This window comes from Musa acuminata, chromosome BXJ2-9 (assembly GCF_036884655.1).
Source record: "Musa acuminata AAA Group cultivar baxijiao chromosome BXJ2-9, Cavendish_Baxijiao_AAA, whole genome shotgun sequence".
Classification (NCBI taxonomy): domain Eukaryota; kingdom Viridiplantae; phylum Streptophyta; class Magnoliopsida; order Zingiberales; family Musaceae; genus Musa; species Musa acuminata.
The window spans coordinates 863,687-887,097 of record NC_088346.1 but is presented as its reverse complement, the minus strand read 5'-3'; the positions used below and the strand labels follow the sequence as shown (position 1 = coordinate 887,097).

General features: G+C 40.6%; 1 protein-coding gene across 1 annotated transcript; it reads right to left on the bottom strand.

Annotated features, from left to right (window-relative positions):
- Window positions 1-8,021: 8,021 nt before the first annotated feature.
- LOC103996642 (uncharacterized) lies at window positions 8,022-19,923 on the bottom strand. The gene is given in 4 exon segments (XM_009417594.3): window positions 8,022-9,790; window positions 9,793-13,260; window positions 14,381-14,591; window positions 19,526-19,923. Coding segments are annotated over 4 exon segments (5,076 nt in total). The 5' UTR covers window positions 19,700-19,923; the 3' UTR covers window positions 8,022-8,567.
- Window positions 19,924-23,411: the final 3,488 nt, after the last annotated feature.

Sequence of the window (23,411 nt, the reverse complement as noted above, 5' to 3'; positions counted from 1 at the left end):
ATGCTTCGAAAGTACGAGCAAAAAGAAGGCAAAGACTAATAACCAATACGATGCATAAAGTTAAGTAGGCGGGCGAAGTTGAGTAAACTTTGTCTTCTCAACTCTTCAGAGATTAGGTGAAATTGAGTATTCTACTTCTCTTATTTATTTAGCAGAGGAGCTCAGTACAGGTTTATAAACCCTTTGAAAAAACTTTGTGGAAGACAACAATTCTTGAATCATCAATAATGGCAATCGATGCTATCGAGAGTAGACTATTCATTTCATTTCTTAACAGAATGTCAATCGAAAGTGGAAGTGATGTAGACCTACTTGGATGTGATAACTACGTAGAAGAAGAATTGATGGACAAACTTTACAAAGGAAAGACCTAAAAAAAATGTTAAAGTCTATGAGATAATATTCATTAAAGCTCCAACCAGTATCCATGTAATTCAAGTGACATGAGATGTTTAAGATACTAAGCACATAATAAGGAAGGTTTTTTCCTTTATTTGAATGATTCACAAGAATCAACAAAGATCAACATAATTCTATCAACCATACACTAAAATCAAGGCAGAGTCATTGACAATTTGAAGTAGCATGACAGATCAAATTTTGATTGCATAACAACAACAATGATGAGTAGTTGAGAGCCAAGTGGTGTGTTACAACTGGAACAGAAGATTAAAGATTCAATAAAGACGAAGAGATGCAATGCCTACAAAGACTTAGACAATGATGTCTAAGAAATAAGTAGGGGAGAATGTCATGGACAAAATTATAAAGTGTTTGATATAATACTCATGTATTTGCGTATCTTTTGATTTTATTTATACTTTACACATTATGCAGAAGGCTTCCAATAGGGTTGGTAGCCCCTTTTTGTTAGCTTTTTTGACTCTTTCAGACTTGTAAATAGATTGTATGCAATCATTGCACAAAGGCAAAGTTGTCCGATAAAAGGCCATCCAAGTAGTCATTTCGAGGGTTTTCTAACTCCGTAGAATAGTGTAGTGTTAGCTAGCACATCATTCAAGAGCTACTTGGATAGCACATAGTTGGATGGACCTTTGGGTTAATGTTTATAGTTGATTCGCTACTTTATTCCATAGCATTATCGTGTGTATACTTGTGAGAACTTTTGTCTGTGACAAACCACCTTAGACTCTTTGTTGAGTGACTGCTTAGAACTTACGAAGTCTATGTTTGTAATTTTCATTACCTATCAAGTGTTTATTGAAATAATTACTTATGGATCCTGAGTTAAATATTTTCTCTAACTCGTTTTCTCTTTTGCAAATCTTTAAGGAACCATAATGACTAATCCTTTGCGGATATATACACAAGGGTGTCACATGACTTAAGCAAAATTAACTAAATTCGTAATAAAATATCAAGCATGTTGACATATTTCGATAAGCTTAATGTGTAAACTTATAAATTTAATCAATATCAACACTACCCCAAACCTCCCTCCAACCTTATGCCACTTGCAAGGTTTTAGGATGCTGAAAAGGCTGATGTTTTGGTCTAAACCATAATCTACAAAAAAAATAAACCATAACACAAAAATATATAAAAGCAAACAAAAATAACGAACGATCTGATCATCCATGACATTACGATAATAGGTTCATCTAACACTAAAGCTTGTAAATTGTACAGGTTCTTAATAATGCAATGCCTTCAACAAAATTATCTCATGCTAGATCATGCGACGACTCCTCGTTGCTTGCTTGGTCTGTTGAGCTTTATGGAGTTGTTGTCTTGAGATACTCCTTAACATGTGCGGTCTGTTACACATGATTCTCCCTCTAGAGAATCGAAACTCATCCTTTCAAAGTATATGTCCCGTTGGAATAACTTTTCTCTTCACATCCTTCCCTTTAGAAGTTTCGGAGACTACCATCTCATTGTACCACTTCATCTTATTGAACAAACTATGCATTGTTCTGCCCACACAAATGCACTTGCTAGATTAGGGCTCATCACCAATACAATCCTTGCTGCATCCCTTAAGGCCTAGCAACATGCTGAACTCGCTGCACACATCAACCTCCTATGGACATATCATTCTCATGCCGAAGAGAAAGTTTTAATGCTTTATGACATCGAGTTTCGATCGCCTTAGGATGGCCACAGACATTCCATCATCCGTATATAAGTCCTTACATGAGTATTGAATTCTTTTGAGTAAGTAATTCTCCTCACCTTATGAGCTTTGCACAACTCTTTCGGTCGTTGAACAACACATTCCACTTTGCACGGTTTTATCATTTACCAAGCGTCTCGCTTGCCTTGAGCACCATCAAGTATGGTTGCCAACGTCGAGCCGTAGCTCAAACTCAGCCATCCCAACTTTTGTGTGCAATGCATTCTTCTCAAGTTGCTTGTTCTCGTAATACCTTTTGCATGAAGGGTTGGTCATTCCTCTAAATGTCAATATCAAATATTTACTCCTCTAAGCGACTCCTTTTCTTATACATCTCTATTCTTGTTTCCCTCAAACGATCGCGCGTGCTAGTTGCTCTCAACGCAGCCTCACTAGATCCTCCACATTTGCATGCAAAGTATTTATATGTATGTTTGTCCTACTCCGATACCATATGTCACGTACTTAGTTGGTTTTACTAAGTCATGCGGTACCCTTGCGTGTTTGTCCACAAAGATCAGCCTCCTCAAAACCTTGCGATACCCTTGTGTATTTATATGTGTGTTTGACCTACAAAATAGAAAACAGGTTAAAGAAAACTTTTCACTCGGGATCCACAAGCAATCATTTCAGTAAATACTTCATATTCAATGCAAATTAACTTCACTTAAACGATCGCATAATAAATGATCCAAAAAAATCTATTACAGATCGAAATCCTCACAAATGTCCACATGACACAATGTATATTTGTAAATCTAGAACAATCACCAAAATCAAAGAAAATGAGACTTCTAAGCCTATTATCAATTTTTTACGTACTATATAAAGCAGGAGCAAAAATCTAAAGATAAGAACATACATAATCGTTATATTAAAAAAAGGATAAATACAAAATCGTCGTTAAAGGGGACGAAATGGGACAGCTTAAAGTTACCTTGGGTGGACGGCAAGATGAGAAGGTGAAGAGTCAGTCCTTCGTTGATTCCGAGACCTGCTCAAAGTTTTATCGATGGACGTAACGAGGTGGAGAAGAAGCTCCACAGTCCTTCGATGCAACAAAAATCCCTCTTTTCTCGTCCTTCACCCCCACCCACACATCGCCGCCACCTTAAGCTCGACTTCTCTTGCAATCCTATACTAATATATGCTGCAGCATTCTTCCACACACAACACTGCGTGCCACACTCGGCATCAAATTGAATCATCTCTTGTCAATAAGTAAGAATAATAATAATTGCAACATCAGCAGCCCAAGTCATGGTGGTTGGCAAAAACTGATAATACCTTTTGCATTTTGTTTATAAGCAAGGAAGTCAGTCATATCTATCATATAAGTTCTGTTTCCTCAGTATTGTAGATTGTGTCATGTTTGGACCCTCAAGTTGTTAGAGCTGCAATTGAGCCTTGTGAAGATTCAATATGTAAGCCGATCAAGATAAGTAGAGTTGTGTCAGATGTCCACACAAATTAAGTCTAACCCATTAAGACCTCAACTCACTTACAATAAGTATAAGGAGACAAAAACATTCGGCTAAACTATGACATATCCTATCAAGAATTAAAAAGTAAACCAGAAATACCTATTTAATTTAAACTTTATATCACATAATTCAATAATCTGTATTTCAAAAAGGAAACAAACGTATAGGAAACCAAGATCATACAAAATAGACAGTTGATATATCAAGCTTAGTTCATATACAAATGGTCACATGTATGGACATCATCATAACAACATAGTGTTGATAAACAGAGAAACAAGCATGCATCAAAGTTATCCAAAAGAGAACAAAACATGATAACTTTGACGTCGCAGAACTGTCACGGACAAACTTCTAAACAAGGTGTTTGATGTAATGCTTATGTATGTCCGTGTCTTTTGGCATGTTCATGCCTTGTACAGAATGTAAAGGGGCGGCCGAAGGCTTAATAGTCCCATTTTAGTTGGGTTGGTGGCCTCTTTAGGCTTGTAAATAAAGGTTGTGTCATGTGGACACGCTCGAGAGCTTTTCGGTCTGTAATGGACCATTTTACCCTTTGTTGTGCCACTGTTCAGAGCTTGTAAAGTCTGTTTGTAATTTGCTTTGTCTATGAAGTGTTTTTCGGACATGTTTGCTTGTGGATCCCGTTTGAGGCGTTCTCTTTAACCCGTTCTCTCTTTTGTTGGTCCTAAGGGACAATGGGAGGTTTCGGGGAGGCTGACCTTTGCGGACGGACGCGCAAGGGTGCCGCACGACTTAGGCAAAACCAGCTAAGTCCGTGTCATATGGTATCAGAGCGGGACAAGAACTCATAGAAACACTTGACATGCAAACGTGGGGGACCTAGCGGGGCTGCGTTGAGGGCAGTCAGCACATGCGCGACCGTTTGAGGGAAAACGGGCATGGAGATGTAGGGAAAAGAGTCGCTCAGAGGAGCGGGCATCTGAGATTGGCATTCAGAGGAATGGCCAACCCTTCGCGCAAGAGGCACCACGAGAACAGGCAAGCTTGGAAGAATCTGGAGCGCACAAAGGTTGGGATGGCTGAGTTTGAGCTACGGCTCAACGTTGACAACTTTACTTGATGGTGCTCAAGGCAAGCGAGGCGCTTGGCAAAAGGACGAGACCATGCAAAGTGGAATGAGTTGCTCAGCGACCGAAAGAGTTGTGCAAAGCTCACAGAGGTGAGGGGAATTGCTAACTCGAAGAATTCGGTACTCATGCATGGGCTTGTATGCGGACGATGGATTGTTCGTGGCCATCCCAAGGCGACCGAGACTCGGCGCCATGGAGCATTGAAACTTTCTCTTCGGCATGCGAAGGATACGTCCGGAGGAGGCTGAAGTGTGCAACGAGTTCAGCATGTTGCTAGGCCTGGAGGGGTGCAGCGGTGGCTGTATTGACGTGGAGGCGCAATCTAGCAAGTGCGTTTGCAAGAGGCAGAACAATGCACAGTTTGTTCAGCAGATCGGAGTAGTCCAAGGGGATGGTGGTCTCCGAAACGAAGAGAGATGTTGCTCCAACGGGACAGTTATCCAGGAGGGATAAGTCTCGGCTCTCCAGAGGGAGAATAATGTGAGACGGACTTCACATGTTGAGGAGGAGTACCTCACAAACAACAACTCCACGAAGCTCAATGGACCGAGCAAGCAGCGAGGAGTTGTCACATGATCTCGCTCGAGAGAATGCATGGGTGGATGCATTGCGAGATCAAGTGGGGGAGCGACCTGAAGCAACTTAAATGAAGGCACACTTAGAGTCGATATGGAGATCGGACTCAAGGGAGGGCTGACCCGTGGAATGGTGGGCGTGAGGGCCACCATCAACTCAATGCAAAAAAAAAAAAAAAAAAAAACGAGGAGCGGAGCAACTTGGGGGTAACTTGGCGAAGTACTCAAGCCGCTTGAAGGGAGCCAGCATAGAAGTTGGAACATGGAGCAGAGGCACAGTGCTTTCCTTAGACAGAGGTCAAGGACATGAACTCTTGCAGAGGCAAGAGTAAGATCATGTTGTTCCATGGGTCCTTCATTCTGACGGAGCAGACTCATCTTGCATGGTGCCAAAGACGAAGGGAGCTTCGGGGCACATGCACCTTATCTCGGAGGAGCATTTGATGGAGGAACTAAGGCGACTCAATTTGCGGAGGCGAAATTGAGTTCAGAAGGCCTTAGCACGGGGCAAGAGGATGCAGAGGCGGGTACTCTTGAAGAATATGCCATAGTGTTGCCATTCGAGTTGCTATGAAGGAAGCGGTGCGCAGCGGAGATTGTGCTGGTAGGGGCAGAGGCCCAGGATCCAGGCAATGGTGCACAATTTACAGCGAAGTCGGTGGACTTCGGGAGCTTCTAGGCGACGGACTGTCCTAGAGCGGTGCTTCATCTAGGTGTGACCCAAGAGTGGGTGGATGAAGGTCGATTGCCAAAGGAGCGAACAAAATCGAAGGTGGAGGAGACCCTGCGATGTATTGGCAGAGGCCACACATGGAGGGTTCACAATTCGAGTTTATTCCACAAGGATCAGAATGCAATGGAGATGTCACCAGGAGGCGACATGGTGCAGCGGATCGTGGTGGAATAGTTCGTGGCAATGCGACACACACGACACAGTCCCGGGAGGGACTAGATCATATGGAGGTATGATCGGGAGCTACTGGGAGCTCCGCTTTGGTGAACAACACGACGGCAAGAAGGGCTATGGATTCAAGGAGTGAAGGCCATGGTACCGCAGAGGCGGGTCTTCCGGGCGTGCACCGAATTTTGCATCGGATGAAAACCTTGGTCATCAGCATATGGGGGCTGGGTTCCACCAAGGGAAAAGTTCGAATGCAAGTACCAGTGAGTCCCATGAGAGGGACTTGATCATGCAGAGGTATGATCGAAGCAGCTGGAGAGTTGGACTGCTCCAGAGCTCATATTCGCTTAAGGGAGCCCGACAAGTCAGAGGACAAGGTCGAGTAAGCGAACGTTGCTACCAAGGAAGCTAAGGAGAACAGAATCGGTGCAAACCCTACAATGTGATGGCAGAGGCCATACATGAGAGTTGTAGTCTGTATTTCCATCGACCAAACAGACTGCTTGGAGAACACAGAGGTGTTGAAGCAGGAGGTCGAAAGGGGCGAGGAAGCGACGACAAGTCCTTAGGGACTTAGCTACCCAAAATCAAGCAATCAGTGAGAATGGAGGTGGACTCAGAGGAGTGTCACGAAGGCATATCTACTGATTGTGAAGAAAAGGGATGTAGATGCGAGGCGACGGATAGTAGGGCCATGGGCATGGCAGCGCCATGGTACCGCAGAGGCGGGACTTCCGTCAAAGTCATTGATCCCTTGCTCTCACGGAGGGAGAGAGCTTGGTCGTGAAAGGGGCCGAGGAGGTGGAGCATGCAGAGGCAATCTCCAAGTACCGAGACAAGGCTGAAGGGCAGAGGCCAAGAAACTTCGTAAGACCGGTATCAACAAGTTTCTCATTAAGATAGCCGTAAGTGAAGGACTTCGGGTCATGCAAGAGTGCACGACCAAGGAACGAAGCAGGCAGTACGTGGTGCTGTACCTTTGCTACTCAGTGGAGTAGGCGGCAGGGTTGATGGAGAAGACGGTACAATCCCAGAGGCGACCTCATCTATCAGAGAATTACTCCAAGTTGGGGTGAAAACTTCCTGCATTCCAGAAGTTCAATGGCATTGAGAAGGTGAATCACAGTAGCTAACTCAACGCAAGGAGTGCAAACACTTCAAGTGCTTCAGAAGTGTGAGCAAAGAGCAGGCGAAGGCCAGTAACCAGCTCGATGCAAGAAGTACAACCTCGAGGAGGCGGGCGAAGTCAAGTAACCTTTGCCTTCTCAACTCTTAAGAGAATGGGCGAAACCGAGTACCCCAGTTCTCTTATCTATCTAGCAGAGGAGCTCTGCACAAGTTCAAAGACCCTTCGAAGATAATGGAAGACAATAGTTGTCAAATCCTCACCAACGGTGATCAGTGCTACTGAGAGTAGATTGTCCGCTTCATTTCCCAACGAAATGCCAATCGAAAGCGGAAGTGATGCGAACCTACTTGGATGTGACAACTAACTGAAAGAAGAGTCAATGAGCAGATTTTGTGGAGGAAGGACCCAAAACTTCAGAAGTTTGCGAGGCGATGCTCGTTAAAGCTCCAACAAGCATCCACCCAGTTCAAGCAGCATGTGGAAATTTTGAGAAACTGGCGCAGTAAGAATGGTCTTTTCCTTCATTTGGTGGATCCGCAGGAATCAACGAGGATCAACACAACTCAGCCAACCCCACACCAGAGTCAGAGTCATTGACGAGTTGAAGCAGCATGACGGATCAAAGGTTCGACTACTCAGAAACAGCAGCGGAGAGCAACTGGGAGCCAGGAGGCGCATTGCAGCTGGAGCAAAAGATTGAAGACTCAGCAAAGGCGAAGAGTTGCAGTGTTCACAAAGGCTTCGACGAGGACGTCGAAGAGATAAGTGGGGGAGAATGTCACGGACAAACTTCTAAACAAGGTGTTTGATGTAATGCTTATGTATGTCCGTGTCTTTTGGCATGTTCATGCCTTGTACAGAATGTAAAGGGACGGCCGAAGGCTTAATAGTCCCATTTTAGTTGGGTTGGTGGCCTCTTTAGGCTTGTAAATAAAGATTGTGTCATGTGAACACGCTCGAAAGCTTTTCGGTCTGTAATGGACCATTTTACCCTTTGTTGTGCCACTGTTCAGAGCTTGTAAAGTCTGTTTGTAATTTACTTTGTCTATGAAGTGTTTTTCGGACATGTTTGCTTGTGGATCCCGTTTGAGGCGTTCTCTTTAACCCGTTCTCTCTTTTGTTGGTCCTAAGGGACAATGGGAGGCTTCGGGGAGGCTGACCTTTGCGGACGGACGCGCAAGGGTGCCGCACGACTTAGGCAAAACCAGCTAAGTCCGTGTCAGAACGGTGGTCTACTTGTTGGTGACTCAGACCTTCGAGGAGGTTGATACGGATGATAGAAGCTCTTCGTCCTCAGCAAACAATTGGAGGTTTTTGGTCTTCAACAGAAACTCCACAGCATCTTCCTCAAAGTCTAACAAGCAGCCCAACCTAATCAGCTCAGAGAGTGCAGCAATCTGATCAGACATTTCAAACAACAGGCCCTGTGATATTACATCTGCAAAAAATGTGGCGAATTCGATGCTGCCTCTCTTTCTCTTTGAACCATCAATGCTCTGTACGAACAACTTAGCATTGTCCTTCTCCCAGCGAAACATTTTGCTAGCCTTCGCAATCAAATTCTTGCCTGTGGTGAGTGACAACTTGTAGCTTACCGTAATGGGTTCATCCAACTCCAAAACTTGTAAATTGCACAGGTTATTAACAATGCGATGCCTTTCAGCAGAACTTGTAGCTAAAGAAGTATCACAGAGAAATGCAAGAACGATCCTGAGCAACCCATCTTTCGACACCAGAGATCCTGGATCAACTTCCCTAACATTGGCGCCTTCTGCTGTGAAGGACTCATCTTTTTCTACAGCCTCCGAAATTGTTCTGACACCAATACTGATATAGATCTTGTTCAAATTTGCTCTAGACAGTGCAGGAGTGCTAGTTGAAGGATACCATATGAAAATTGTTTCATCAGAACACTTGTCGAACAGATCCTTCAGCAAGAGGTCATCGGGAATGAATACATCTTGCTTGTTGGACAGCATTATCTCATTATTCTTTTGCACTGGAAGCTTTGATATGCAGCCCAGTAGCAGCTTCTCCGTCTTAGCATTCCAGTGCTTTGCAATGAACTCCCAGAAAGCAGAACATTGCAAGACTGTCGGGTGGTGCAGTGAAGCTTCCCATGAGCACCAGAGTTTGCAGTAATCCTGAATATTTGGACCATGCCGAACCCCAAGAATCGTGGTAAAGAATCCAAGAAGTTTTGTCTCATAATACTTGTCCAAAACATAGAGTTGGGAGCCAAACATATGATTTTTATCGTAAAGTATGCAACTGCTAGAACTCACCCATTGGCCACCACCACTTCCACTTGGGATCCATATCCAATCTGCAGCTTCATTTTCTGGCTCCCATTTAAATTCACTCAAGTGCATGTAAACTCTGGAGACTGCAGTAATATCAGAATGAAATTTGATATGACGTGCAATTAACAAGCATCCGCCAGTGGCATCCACAATCACTCCAATTTCTTAAGTTGATTCTTGTAGGATGTAATCTCTGAGCCATAAAATTCATTATCAATGAAGGGCCCATCTTCCCTTTGTAAACCCCACTTTGGATCAAAGAGGAGACACTCTCCTGGAGATTTGTAGCCCGTAGTGGTCTTTAGCCAACTCTTGCTTATGCTTTTCATGAACTCATTAGGAAGAACCTCCATTTTCCCTTTCAGATTGTGGATGCACTTCAGCAAGGAAAGAACATTTGCCCGGGTGATGACTGAAGGATTTTTGGGAATGCAAATACCCTTTATAACAAATTCTGCCCCCCTTTTGAAATCCACCACAACACCAAAATCCTTGAGCTCATTTTTGTAATTGTAAATTTCATTAGAGTGACCATAGAATGAAGAATTGCCATCAATGAGGGGAAGACTGGCTATCGATGAGATGGACTCCCACTCTGTATCTAATAGGATCGAATCCTTGGGAGATCTGAAGCCCAGCCTGGTATGCAACCATTTCTCATGATGGGTAAAGGCCAAAAGATCAGTTGGAAATTTACTACCCATCTTTCTGTAGCATGCTAGTAAAGCAAGAACATTTTTGCTTGTAACAGATGAAGAAGCTATGAGTTGTTTCAGTTGGGTAGCAATAACTTTGGATAGATCATCAATATCGAGACCAACTCCTATTTTCTTCAGCTCTTCTTTATATGACCTGATTCCGCTGCCATAGAACCCCTCATCAATTATTGGCACACCATTGACCACGTTTAGAAGACAAACTTCTGAAGCAACCAGAAAAGATTCACTTGGTGTTTTGTAGCCAAGATGGGTCTTCAACCATTTCGTCTGCCTTGTCTTTTCTATGAGCTTATCAGGGGCACGAGCATGTCGAATACACTTGAGTATGAAAATAGTAGCATGAGAAGATGTAAAACTTGTAGGCATTTTAAAATTATCAACCACTAGCTGGTAATTTCTGTTAAACCCAACTAAAACTCCAAGTAAATCAAGCTCAGTCTTGTAGTGAACAATTTCCTTACCATATAAGTTAGTATCTATTAAGGGGAGACTACTAATTTGTGATGCAATTGTCCATTCTGAATCAAGCAGTATGGATTCTGATGGGGTCTTGTAACCATGGGAAGTCTGTAACCATCTACCGTCTTTGACGCTCTGAATCAAAGACTCAGGCGACAACTGCTTCTCTCTCAAGTATCTGATCAACCTCAGCAATGAATAAACATTTCCTCTGGTCAAGATGGAGTGAGCCGCTAAATCCATGAGATGCTTGCCAATATATTTTGATGCCTGCTGAAATTCAAATCTGACTCCGATTTCTTTAAGTTCTTCAGTGTAATCCCATATATTTTTTCCATAAAATTCTTGGTTGATTAATGGTATGTCAACGAGGACTGAGGAAATTTGTAGTAAATTTCCCCATTCTGAGCTCGGAAGGAATGACTCAGAAGGTGGCTTGTAACCAATAGATGTCTTCAACCAACTTCCAGTTCTAATGCAGTTCAGAAAGTTCTGCAGTTTGTTAATTCCTTTGGATCTTATATTTCGAATCCATTCAAGTAGCAAGAATGCATTTTCCTTTGTCAAAGGAGAGTAGACAGTAGTAAATGCAGCATCTGGAGGATAAACATAAGGGACATCTGAGGCCTTTACGTGACTTTGTAGGAAGCGCAAGATCTGTCCTTCAGATGTATAGGTGCCAGCAAACGCCCCTGGGGACAAGTACTCTGTGCACAATACAACGTAACGTTCTGCTCTCCATGGATTTGAACCCAATAATCCTGCCCACTTGCTCACTTTAGCTGGCATGAGCACCTGTGTCCTTTGAACAGTCACATGCCCATAGTCATCTACAATCGGCAGGGAAGAACACAACTGTCCGATGCACCAATCGGAAGCATAATCATTGATAAGAGAGTGATATAGGAAGTGAGTGAATGCAATTACAAGCCTTCTATCAGTCAGTGCTTTTACCACCTTTGATCCATAGTCTTCAACACTAACAAGCTGCAGATTCACAGACTCCTGAAGCCAATCAAGAACTCCTCTAGACACTCTTAGAGCTTTTTGTGTGCTTTCAGGCATAAAACATAGATTTGAGGCAGTAATCAACTCTTGGTTCCACTTGATAAGCCAAGAGATGGAATCATCATCTTGTGCAATACATAATCTCTGGCAGCCATTTGTTGCCTTCCGTACACTCAACAAAGAAACACAGCCACTGGCATCAAGAGACTTCAGGAGTGGCAAGTCAATAAAACAATTGTTCCAATTGTGAGCAATGAAATGCAGTAGGACCACATAAATATCATCAGGCACTTCCTTTGCAAGATTAGAACACTCAATAAACTTTCCATACCATGCTTTTTCAACGTACTCCACCCCCAGAAAGCCCAACACTTGATCATACTCTTTGTTATCAAAATAAGAGTTCACAATATACCTTCCATGCGAATGGAGGCTCTGTATATCTACCCCAAACTTCTGTGCTTTGATCAGCACATTCCAAAAGGCTGGAATCAGCCGGCTAACCTCACTGGGCTTACAAAATATCCTTTGAGAAGTGTAGGGTTCACATGGTATGATATGCTCAGCAGCCACCTTTTCTTTAATGGACAGCCTCACTGAATCCAGCTGTGGGATAGAGGAGCTCTTCACTGGAATGAAATTAAACAGGTAAGGAACAGAAAATGAGGGTGCATCATCTGCTCCTTTAACCAGTGTAACAAAAGCATTTATAAATGCAGATGGTACACAGCTAAGAATCCCTTGGTTCCATGGGCTATCTAAAAGTATGGACTCCCTTGATGAAACTAAAAGGAAATCAGCCTGAATTATGAATGGAAAACCAGTCACCATCTCGGTGGGAAGAAAGGAGAATATTCCAGACAATTTCATCCCTCGATTCAATCGTCTTCCAGAGGGAAAAGCCAGAGTAATTACCCATTCCTCAACTTCCATCCTCTTCTTCACAATGCTTTCGGGCTTAACAGGGAACTTTTGCTTCCACATGTAGTAGGAGCATGCTTCTTCATCATTTTTGTCAACCTCATGAGCGGCAAGATGAAGGGTGTATGATTCGGCATTCAAGTTCTTTCTCATCTGGTAATTAGCTTCACTTGATATAGAGATTTGACTGACAGTGTTAAGCTTTGGATCATCATTGTCTTCCCTCACAGATAGTTGTCTAACTTTAGAAAGGAATAGTAGGACCTCTGGATGTAAACTTGACAATTGTTTTTTTACAGTCAACTCCTTCTCACTCTTCAAAGGCAAGATTATAGTAGTTGAAGGAAGGCTTTTTGAGGAACCATATATATTTTGTATGTCAGAGAGGTTTGGGTTCGACTCAACCCACTCAGGCACGATGTAACCTAGGTTGCAGTCAGGTGATGGTTCTTCATTGAACCTTATCTGATACCCATTGCTGAAGATGTGGGGTTTGCTGGAGATCAGAAACACACTTTTAAAGCCTATTCCTGTAAGTTCATTACAAAAACACTTTTAGAATCAATGTTTTCCTGAAAAAGATTATAGTCATCAAACTAATGTAGTTACAGTATCAAATTTAGTTTAGCACTAATTCTAATACACAGTGCCAAAACTGTCTAGCAGGAAAATAACCAGTATGAAGAATTGGTAAATGTACTTCATTAAGGCAATAAGGAGTACATTTATTTCATTTCACAGAAAGAAAATTTTATTCATTTCCAAATTAAACATGTTGAACGAAACAGGCTCCCATTAGCATGAAGAAAGAAGATCTGATCTAAGTTAACTCACATTATAAACAACCAGATTCTTAAGTTTCAACACTGGATCTCATGCATGAATAAATTTCAGGCAGTTATCCAAATAAATGTGATGCAGAATCTAGCTTTAAGAGATCCTACAAATTCTTTACCCTTTGGTTTCAAAGTCACTTACCATCACCATAATTAATGGTATATCATAGGTTTAAATTGGTTATGCTAATAATGAATGCCTTCCTAACATCTTGGTTTAAAAATTCTTGTTGTTCTGGAACTGAATTTTCCTAGGCATAATGGTTTTTATTTGTTATATCCTCAAATAAAAGGGTTTTGAGAACTATTTCTTTCACATACTTGCCCTTTGTCAGAAAGGAAACCCAGATAGATCATATTAAATTTTGCCATATTACTATGTCAACTTTGTGCAGTGTATGCAAGATCAAAATTGACACTGAAGAACAATGACAAACATATCCAAGATTCTGTTTATTTCTGCAGATTAGCTTGAGAGGTGAATGTGGAACCAAGAAAAATAGCAAACTTTACTTCTAGTCTTCTACAGATGAGATGCTGAATAAAAATATTGGTTCAGCATTGTAATCAAGTGAGACATAGTTTTTCTGATTCCCCTTTCAATTTGATGCAATTCATAACTTTGCCTTCATGCAAATGATTAACCAAAATCACCTTTGAGGGGCACTTGGATGTGTATTATGGTTAACCATGAAACAACAGATACATAGTGCTGCCCAGATAACTGACCAGATCATGCTTCTGCATATAGTTTTGTGAGCCCACCTTTCTACAACATAATAATCGATTGGCATGATAAAGTTGAAGATCATACCTTTCTCTCCTATGTAACCAAGGTGTCGCCTCCCTTTCTTTGTGGACTTACCAATCCTACAAATAGAATCTATGTTTGCTGGGGAGAATCCTATCTCATTGTTGAAGAGAAGAAGAGTTGAGCTGGCACCAGTCATTGTGATATCTTTGGATGTAATAACGAACTCCAGGGATGGAGTGACTCCCTCTTTGTACTTGTTATCCTCTGCATTCTGTTGAAACAAATTGATGCATAAAGTTAGATTGAACATGGTAAGTATGCATTTTTACAACAATAGAGAAGTAGTCATCTTGATGTTGATAATACCAGTCTTTAAGTATTCAGAACTTAAGAGAGAAAAAAAAAAAGGTAAATATTCAAATTGTTATTGATAGAATGAAATAATTTTGATCTCTCAAACAATCACAGCAGACTGCTATATTTTCTGAAATGTCATCCAGGATTCGAATTCGATTACAAGTTGCACCTTACAAGCTAATTTTGCAGCTTAAATATTTATAATAAAAAAGAATTTTAGCCAGCCTTTTTTCAACGATATTCTTTTACAAAAAGCTAGCAATGAGTGTTACAAATTGATAGTTAACTGTAGTTGCAATTTAATAAAATTAGTTTGTTTCATATGTTATACATGTGGTGATTCTTTAATTAGCATTTGTCTAAATCATCAAAGAAAAGTATGCATTTTAAATTAATTGAATTACGTTAAAAAGAAACTGTAGGTTTAAAAGAAGATTGACACAATTTTCTTAGCTATTCATGTATGAGAATGACCAATTAGGTATCCATTATTTATTAGGTCATATGATGAAAAAAATTTATTTATTTTCTAAAACATCTATTTCAATATTTTTTGTTTTAACAGAAAAAAATCCAGAATCGGTATTGACATTTAATATCTGAACTCTCTAAGTATTCCATAATAGTTCATTATTACCAATTTGAAATTTTCTTGGTTTACTTGGTTTTGGAAGATCATCCTTGTATTCTCTTTTTACTACGAACTCTTCTTAACAAATTTAAGCAACTTTGACCATAGAATAAATGAGATAAAAATGAGATATCAAAGCTTGACTACTTAAATAAATAGAAATTTCAAGAGTTATTAAATTTGTAATTTATCCACAAATCATATGATATAAAATTATAAATAAGTTATGGACAAATTTTCTAAAAAGAGCACAAGTTCTTGCTTTTTCCCGTAGAGTGCCCTTTCTTGCTTTATAACTATATGTAGATAACCCCTTATTTTCTAAAAGATGAGATTACCCCTACTATATGTCTCGTCGATCGTCACTTTCACCTACAAACCCTCTTCCTCGTCCCCCACAGTGCCACCATTGGGCAATGGCAAGGCCGAGGGTTCTAAGGAGGAGAGAAGGGGCAACTGATGGAGAAGAAGCAAAGGTTCTTCTCGACGCCAAGGGAAGAAATGGTCATGAGGCCATCATCAACGAGGGCGATGTCAAAGAGCGCACAACAAAGCATGGCAATGCTATCACCAACTTGATAAGGAGTTGATGGTGCCACGATCCAATAAACTAGCTCTGCTAATAGAGGAGCTGAATCCCAGGATAGCATAGGGACAAGACGCATGAGGGTGGGGGCAGTGGGTGAAAGGCAAACTCTCACGAGCACGATCTGGCTTGACCCACTTCCTCATCCCCCACCTTGACAACGTCAGGCAATGAGGGGACTCATGGTGAAGTGGAGGCAGCCATGCAAAGGCGGTGGGCGACAACGAGGGTGGAGGCGACCACAACAAGGTGGCATGGCGACGGAGCAATGGGGCGGATAAGACCACAACATGTTGGAGGCCAAGGGTAATCTTATGTTTTAGCCAAAAAAAGGAAGCAATCTATGTGAAAAAGTAGAATCTTGGGACTTTTTTCGAGAATTTGCACATAAGTTATTTTATTTAATATCATTATTGTTTAATTGATAAGCATATGCACTGTTTGCTTTATAGATAAAAACTTTAATGCGATTATAGATGCATATATTTTGACATCATAATTCCTATGATTGGAACAATACCAACATTACTTAGGGTGATACATTTGGATGAGTCAAGAAAATAATTAAAGAGCAAAAAAAAAATTAACAGTAATTCATTAGAAATGAAATATTAGATTAAATTTTCAAAAAAAGTAAAGGTACTATATGTTAACCAACTCTTATCTTCATATTTCAATATATTATTACTTTAAAAATAAAATTAAAATATAAAAGGTCAATAAAATAATAGAGAATTGTCCATCATAAGGGCACCACTCCCATACTAGGCCTTGGGGAGTATTTCTCGTTGCAACTCAATTGTAACTTATTCAGGAAGCAAGATTTGGCCTTAACCTTCTTTTTTCCCTTCGACTGAAAAGAAGTCATAAGGGCCTTAAGAACCTACCTCCACTATAAACACTCCATTTTCGGATGATGTCCATCATACAAAAGACATTTATTAGACTTCAAGATGTTCCTTCTAGATTTATATCTTACCTACCTGAGCCCCTTTCTTTATCGTGTCCTTCCACTCAAAAGATTTTGGAAAGCCCTTCTCTACTTCGTACTTCTTCTCAAAAATCTCTATAAAGAAGTTTGTAAGCCATTCCATTGTTCTACCTCGATGATTGCACTTGCCAACTTGCAGACATTTCAACGGTGCAACTCTTGTCGAGCTCACACTTCAACTTGTCAAGGAAGCAAACAAGTTTGTCTAGAGAATGCTTCACACACTCCTGATCAATCAAGGTTTGGCAGAATTGCCTTAACTGTAGAGTAACAAATTCTCTATTCTATATCATGATCTAATTTTACAAAATCCTCATTACGAATTCCTAAGTATTAATGTGACTCATCAACCTTGTTGCAATTGTCTTAACTATAGCTTGAGAAAAGATTCCTTCAGTATCAAGCTAAGAGATACAAGTGGACAAGAATTCTAGTTTATCATTGGAAATAGTAAAGATGCATAATTATATACATGCATTAAAATATTACGAGCATCAACATCCATATAAAAAACCAAGGGTTGCCATTTCAGTTATCGGACCCATGTCCATCCATGGTTGGATCGATACAATTCCCACCAATTTCTACGGTACCACCAGAACACATTGATACTGTGATACTATTGGATAGCGAGAGTGGCGAAGAAAGAAGGAAGAGGAAGAGGAAGAGGAAGAAGAAGGAAGAAGAGAAAAAAGAGGAGGAAACGGATATACCGAAGTGGGTGGCAAGCATGCGAGCTACACATGAGGGCACCAATAGGTGGTGGGTGTCTAGGAAGCGACGGGTGAAGATATCCCAAAATAAATTATATTACATTCGACCCAGGTTCATACTAGATTCAAAGAGAATAATGTGAATGACTAGACACCCTTATTCCGGCTCATATTCCCTAGGAGTGGCTTATCTTGGTGTAGATATCCCTATTTTGATTAAAGTTCTTACAAGGAGTGATCGTATTCTGTTTACATGAGCTGGTTGATAATTCAGTCCTCTTATTCTGAAATTTTTCCACCATGACTAAGATTGTTCTGCCCAACTCTTACAACAAGTAACATTGGGGCTGGACAGGAATGCAACTAAATTGCTTTATATTAACCCAAATTATGACATGATTGGACTGAAATTGAGCAATGCTGGACCAGACCGTATGATAGCTGCCCAAGGTAATTTGGGTCTAGAACAGGATTGGGCTGGTTCAAATCTGACATAGTTTATTTTGCGATGATCTAAACATAACTAGTGATCATGTAGAAGCACTTGGCATGCTCACTGCTGATCTAAATTATATTGCACACTTGGAGCACATTGGAGTATGACAAGATGGTCTATTTTAATTTGACATGACTGACTGAACTAAATAAGCTGGTGGTTGAGCCTGACTCGAGTCCACTAAATTAAAGGAGAATATGAGTTGGTCAATATGAGAATAGTCTAGCCTAGCCAAGTTTAATTGAGTTTGGCATAGGTTTACCTGAACAAGATTGTTTGACCTTTGCTTTTGGTCTAAGCTGGAATTTGAATTTACTGGGTTTTATGATCAATCCAAGCTTGGTTAGATGGTTTTCCTCCACTAAGTTTTACTTTGTGTTTGAGCTAAGATGATTTTACAATTAGTTTGGGTTTGTCTCAAACTCTCAATTAGCTAAATGATTCCTGATCTAACTCAGTTAAGTTTGAGTTTAATCGGTCGAACCCACGGGACTAAATATTTGGTTTAAGGACAGGCCCATTTGTAAATGTTTCTAGGTTAACTATTTATATTAGGATGATTAAGATTACTAAATGCTGACCATTGGTCACCTAATCAGAATGGAACTTATACCGTTAGATTCCAATTCTGTTGGCTAAATATACACAATTGCTTATTAATCATGTAATTCAAATCATCAATATGAATCAATAAGAGTTCTCAAATCTTAATCAATGTGCTTGCATGTATTAGCTTCATATACTTATTACCGAAACTGCGTGATTCTACCACCTTTCTGGAGGAAGACTGGGGAATTGCTGATCAAATAATATCCATCTTAACTTTTGGCCCTCTGATACATGTTGGACTCTAACTAGAAAACATTTGACTTGCTTTTGGGGTTCCATCTTAATCTCCTACGTGACGTGATGAGTTAAATCGCAATCATCCTCTGGACATGACTGCAGTAAGTGGTTTAGAACTCATCGATGCGATGAGATGGAGTCTTTGATTTGAGTTGAACAATCCACATGCAGTGGCCACAGCATGTGACCGAAGTCCGTGCAGCATATGCAATGGATCTCAACGTTTTATACCGAATTCATCCTATCCATTGTGAGCGCTGCTATGACAGCGAAAAGACTAAGCACCAAGAAAATGTTTAGCGCAACCTTAAAAAAGAAAAACAGAGGCAAAAAATTAAAGAACAGTCGAAATTTCTCTGGAAAAGGGGCAATATGTTGAAGCAAAGTTTGTTTCCATCAAGTAAAGCACACATATATGCAGCATCAAGAAGCAGTGGGGTATGAGAGAACAATTGTGCATAAGGACATCACAAGCATCACACACAGTGTGCATCGAGAGACAATACAAGGAAGGATATAAACACTGTAGGTATGAAGTCATATGTATATATGTGGATAGAGATATGTACGAAGGATGAATACGACCTGAATAAGCTCCATGAGAAAGTGGACATCCTTGGAGTAGAGCTCCTCAGAGAGGTAGCTGACGGCCTGATGGATGTCTTCTGCCAAGGGGTTCTTCTCCTCTCTCCCGATGTAGTATCTCTCCCTCCTGATCCTCTCGATGTGGTCGCGGGGACCAGTCGGCGCAGCAGCCATGGCGGACCTCGATGGCAGCTCCTTTCTCCGGCACAACCCACAACGGAAGAGTTAAGAAGGAAGGAAAAAGGCATGTACGGAAGCTTTGCTCAGATTCTTACTTAACGATCAAGAAAGGGAGGAGGAGAGGAAGAGACGGAGAGAGAGACAGAGGAAACAAAGGCGGGAGCCGAAAGGGCGAGCTTAAAGTTACCGTCGGTGGACGGAAAGATGCGAAAGCTCCTCTGCTGGACGTAAGGCGGAGGAGGGGTGCAACGAGTGCGCCATTTTCCTTTATTCGCTCAAATTATATATATGTCCCTCCGAAGCTTAGTAATTTTCATATTTACCCCTCCATCCAAATAAAACAATTTTTTTCTAATTACAAAAGAGTAAAACGAAGATTTGAATATAAACATATATATATATATATATATATATATATATATTACCATTAATTTATTTACAAACCTTTGTTATGAGTATTAAATAACTCGTCGGCGATGATATGCTCAAACTTACCTCGATTAAGAATGTTCTCTTATTGATGGATGAAGCAAAAAAATGTTGAGTGCGAAAGAAGTCGATCGAAATATCACAATGCCAACGCTTAGAGGCGAAGTCATGCACTGTCTGTGAATCGCGGCAAGTACATCCGTGGAAATGCTTTATGAATGGAGAGGAGACAGAAAGAAATGGAAGAAAAAGAACACCACAAAAGCTAATCAACAAACAGGAAGAAGAAAGAGCAAAGGAAGCAGCAATAGCAACGCACATTAGCGTGTTCTCATCTTTCTTCTTCTTCCTCTTCTTCTATTCTTTTTTCTCCTTTTACATTACTTACAGATGATAAAAGCAAAGAGAAAGAAAAGTTAATTGTTTAACTCGGGGAGCATTTATTTTCTTTTAGCTTTGTTTTTGGAATTCTACACTATCTATCTTAATGGTCGACGACTTCTTTAAACCAATCATAAAAAGAATTACAAAAGTAAAAAAGTAATATAGGAAATATAATCGAGAAGACGAATAAGAGAGAAAAGATCGATCGACATGTATGGACTTCATTGTTACATTTGTTACTAGCTCATGCCTCCGATTAATATTGTTACCTTAAAGACTCTTATGCCTCGAAAATTCCTAGAAGAACAGAATTGATCATTAAGGAAGATATTTCTGCTTTTATTTAGTATTACTGATTTCCATATTCATTATCGTGAAGCTTATGATGATTATTAGTCACAATATTTTTTTTCATTAATATCTAGCTTCATTGTCGATGATAATTTTCAGGTAGTCATTGGTGATTTCACACCAACAATGAGTGTGATAACATCGGTGCAACACAAACACATTTCTTGTGATGTCCATGAATTTTATGTGACATTTACCTGCTCTAATTAATCGGTGAAAGGAAACTTGATCATTATGAATGCGGCATAGGGATCGATGCTTTTCCAACGATAAAAATCAATGATTCATTCAAGATCTCTGAGCACACCTAATCAAGATCATCACATTTCAATTAGCTGGTCCCTAAGTTGGTGGCCGATATGATAAGCAGCATGAATAGATCGGAATACAAGAAGCAACACTAACTAATGCTTTCGATCAGAAATGTAAAGAAAAGATGATTTATTATGTGTCAATTTAGAATTCATGATGTATCACGCATTGAGTTCGTAACTGCGGACTCCATCTTTCTCTGCATGGAAATCATGTTTTCGTTTGATTCTGAAACATCCAGTAATGTACTTTCTTCATCGTGAGAAAATAGAGGAAGCGACTGCTCGAACGAATGCGAATAAATACAGGCAGGAATCATACATGCAGACGAGGGAGTATTCTGACAGAAAGAGGTGGAGCACAATGCACGGTGCTAATCGTAGAAAGTATACTAAACGAGAGATAATCCACGAACGCCATTACTCCTTCCTCGTGTGAGGATGAGATGCATTCGATTCGAACGTCGAGTTAGGAAGAGTTGTATGTCTGACATGAGGGATAAGAGCCACTTAGATTAGCCAAGGAGACTGCCTGTAAAACCACACAAAGACCTCCGTCATGGTTGCTCAGAGTCGCATGCAAACCATCGAGAAGCTCTTCGAGAGGCCGTAGGCAAGTCATCCTTGGCTAACGAAGCACGATCTTATCCCCATGTAAGACATCTCATCCATCACTGCACTCTCTCATCTGTGTTTGTGATGGTATGTTTCTTGCTCGGTTTGCTCTCTATTTATAACCCTAGATGGAGAAGAAGGTTGATTCAGCCAGCCAATCTTTTTGCCTGCTTTCGACATTATTCTGCTCGTAGAACATATTCTTGTGGTCTCTTGGGACCTTTTTCTACAGTAACATGATTCCAGTTCATTTCTCGGTGTAATTCCACAATCCGGCAATGTTCTTTCTCAACATTTCAGCCATGATGAGCCCTCTATTGTCACATGAATCGTCCACCGGATACATGATCATGACATTGCTTGATCGGAACAAGGATACCAGCATGAGATCTGTGTGCCTTATACATGATGGAGCCCAGATTGAAGGTATTCATGACCTCTAATTTCCTTCCATGCATTGTGGCCATTAGTCCGATCCACATAAAAGTCAAATCCTCATACCATTGAGCAAAGCTCTTTTGTGGGTTTGGCCCTGTGTCTACTAGCAAACCAAGGTTGACAATTTCGACTGGTAGCAATTCAAGCCAAGAAATTACTCTTAGCTTCTCCAATCAAAAAGCTCTTTTGGACACTATCATCTACTACTACTTGTTCTTAGATTGCTGGCCTAACAATGGAAGGGGAAGAGACGAGCATTAGATTCTTACAAAGGTGTGCCAAATTTGTTGTGAAGGCATATTCGAAAGGCGAGCTACCGACGTCTGGTTAAATATTGGCTGAATCTAACGCATGCATACTGGATTAGATCTCCTGTAATCTTGCGGTGATCTCCGTAAGTTCCATCTGGTTTGAAATGTCTCAACGTATCTATGAATTGAATTCTTGGTTCAGAGTACCGATACACATACATGTTCTTTTCATCCACAACCCGAAGGAAGAGTCCATGAACATTCATCCAAATTTACAGGTTGACGGATCCTAATCAGTCAGTCAGCAGCAGTCTACCCACCGAGCTTTCAGCACTTATAGATTGTGCATCAGTTCACACCAAATATATATATATATATTCTATTGCATTCCTAGTCAAATTTCCCCCCCTTTTTTTTTTCTTTTTTTGTTTTGATAGATGCTAGCTAGTGAGTCGGCAGCAGTCTACTCAACAAAACTTTCAACTCTTTGTGCACTTACTACGATAACCCTCTTCACCACCCATTCCGTTGACAATTTTGGGGGTTGTGTTTCATGAGGCTGAGCATATCTACTTTTTGACTTGGCATTTATATTCCGGAGAATCTAAAGTTGAAGAGCTAAAATGAGAATATATTCCTAGTAGGAAAAGGATGACTATGATATCGATCTAATAAATTATCATTGCTTTTAATCATAGGAAAATGCCTTTGAGAATAACTAGCAAACGTGACTGCTTTCAGCAATCACAGACTGTCGGTAGTGGGACAAAAACTTAAGCCACCACTCGGTCGGTCGAGCTTCATATGCATCGTATTAAGGTATTTAACCTCTATCTGTAGAAGGCTGTGTCTGATGATCATGTTTGAGCAAGTATGGATGAACTATGACTACCCTATTGGCTTCACGTAATCACATTGTTCCTGCTG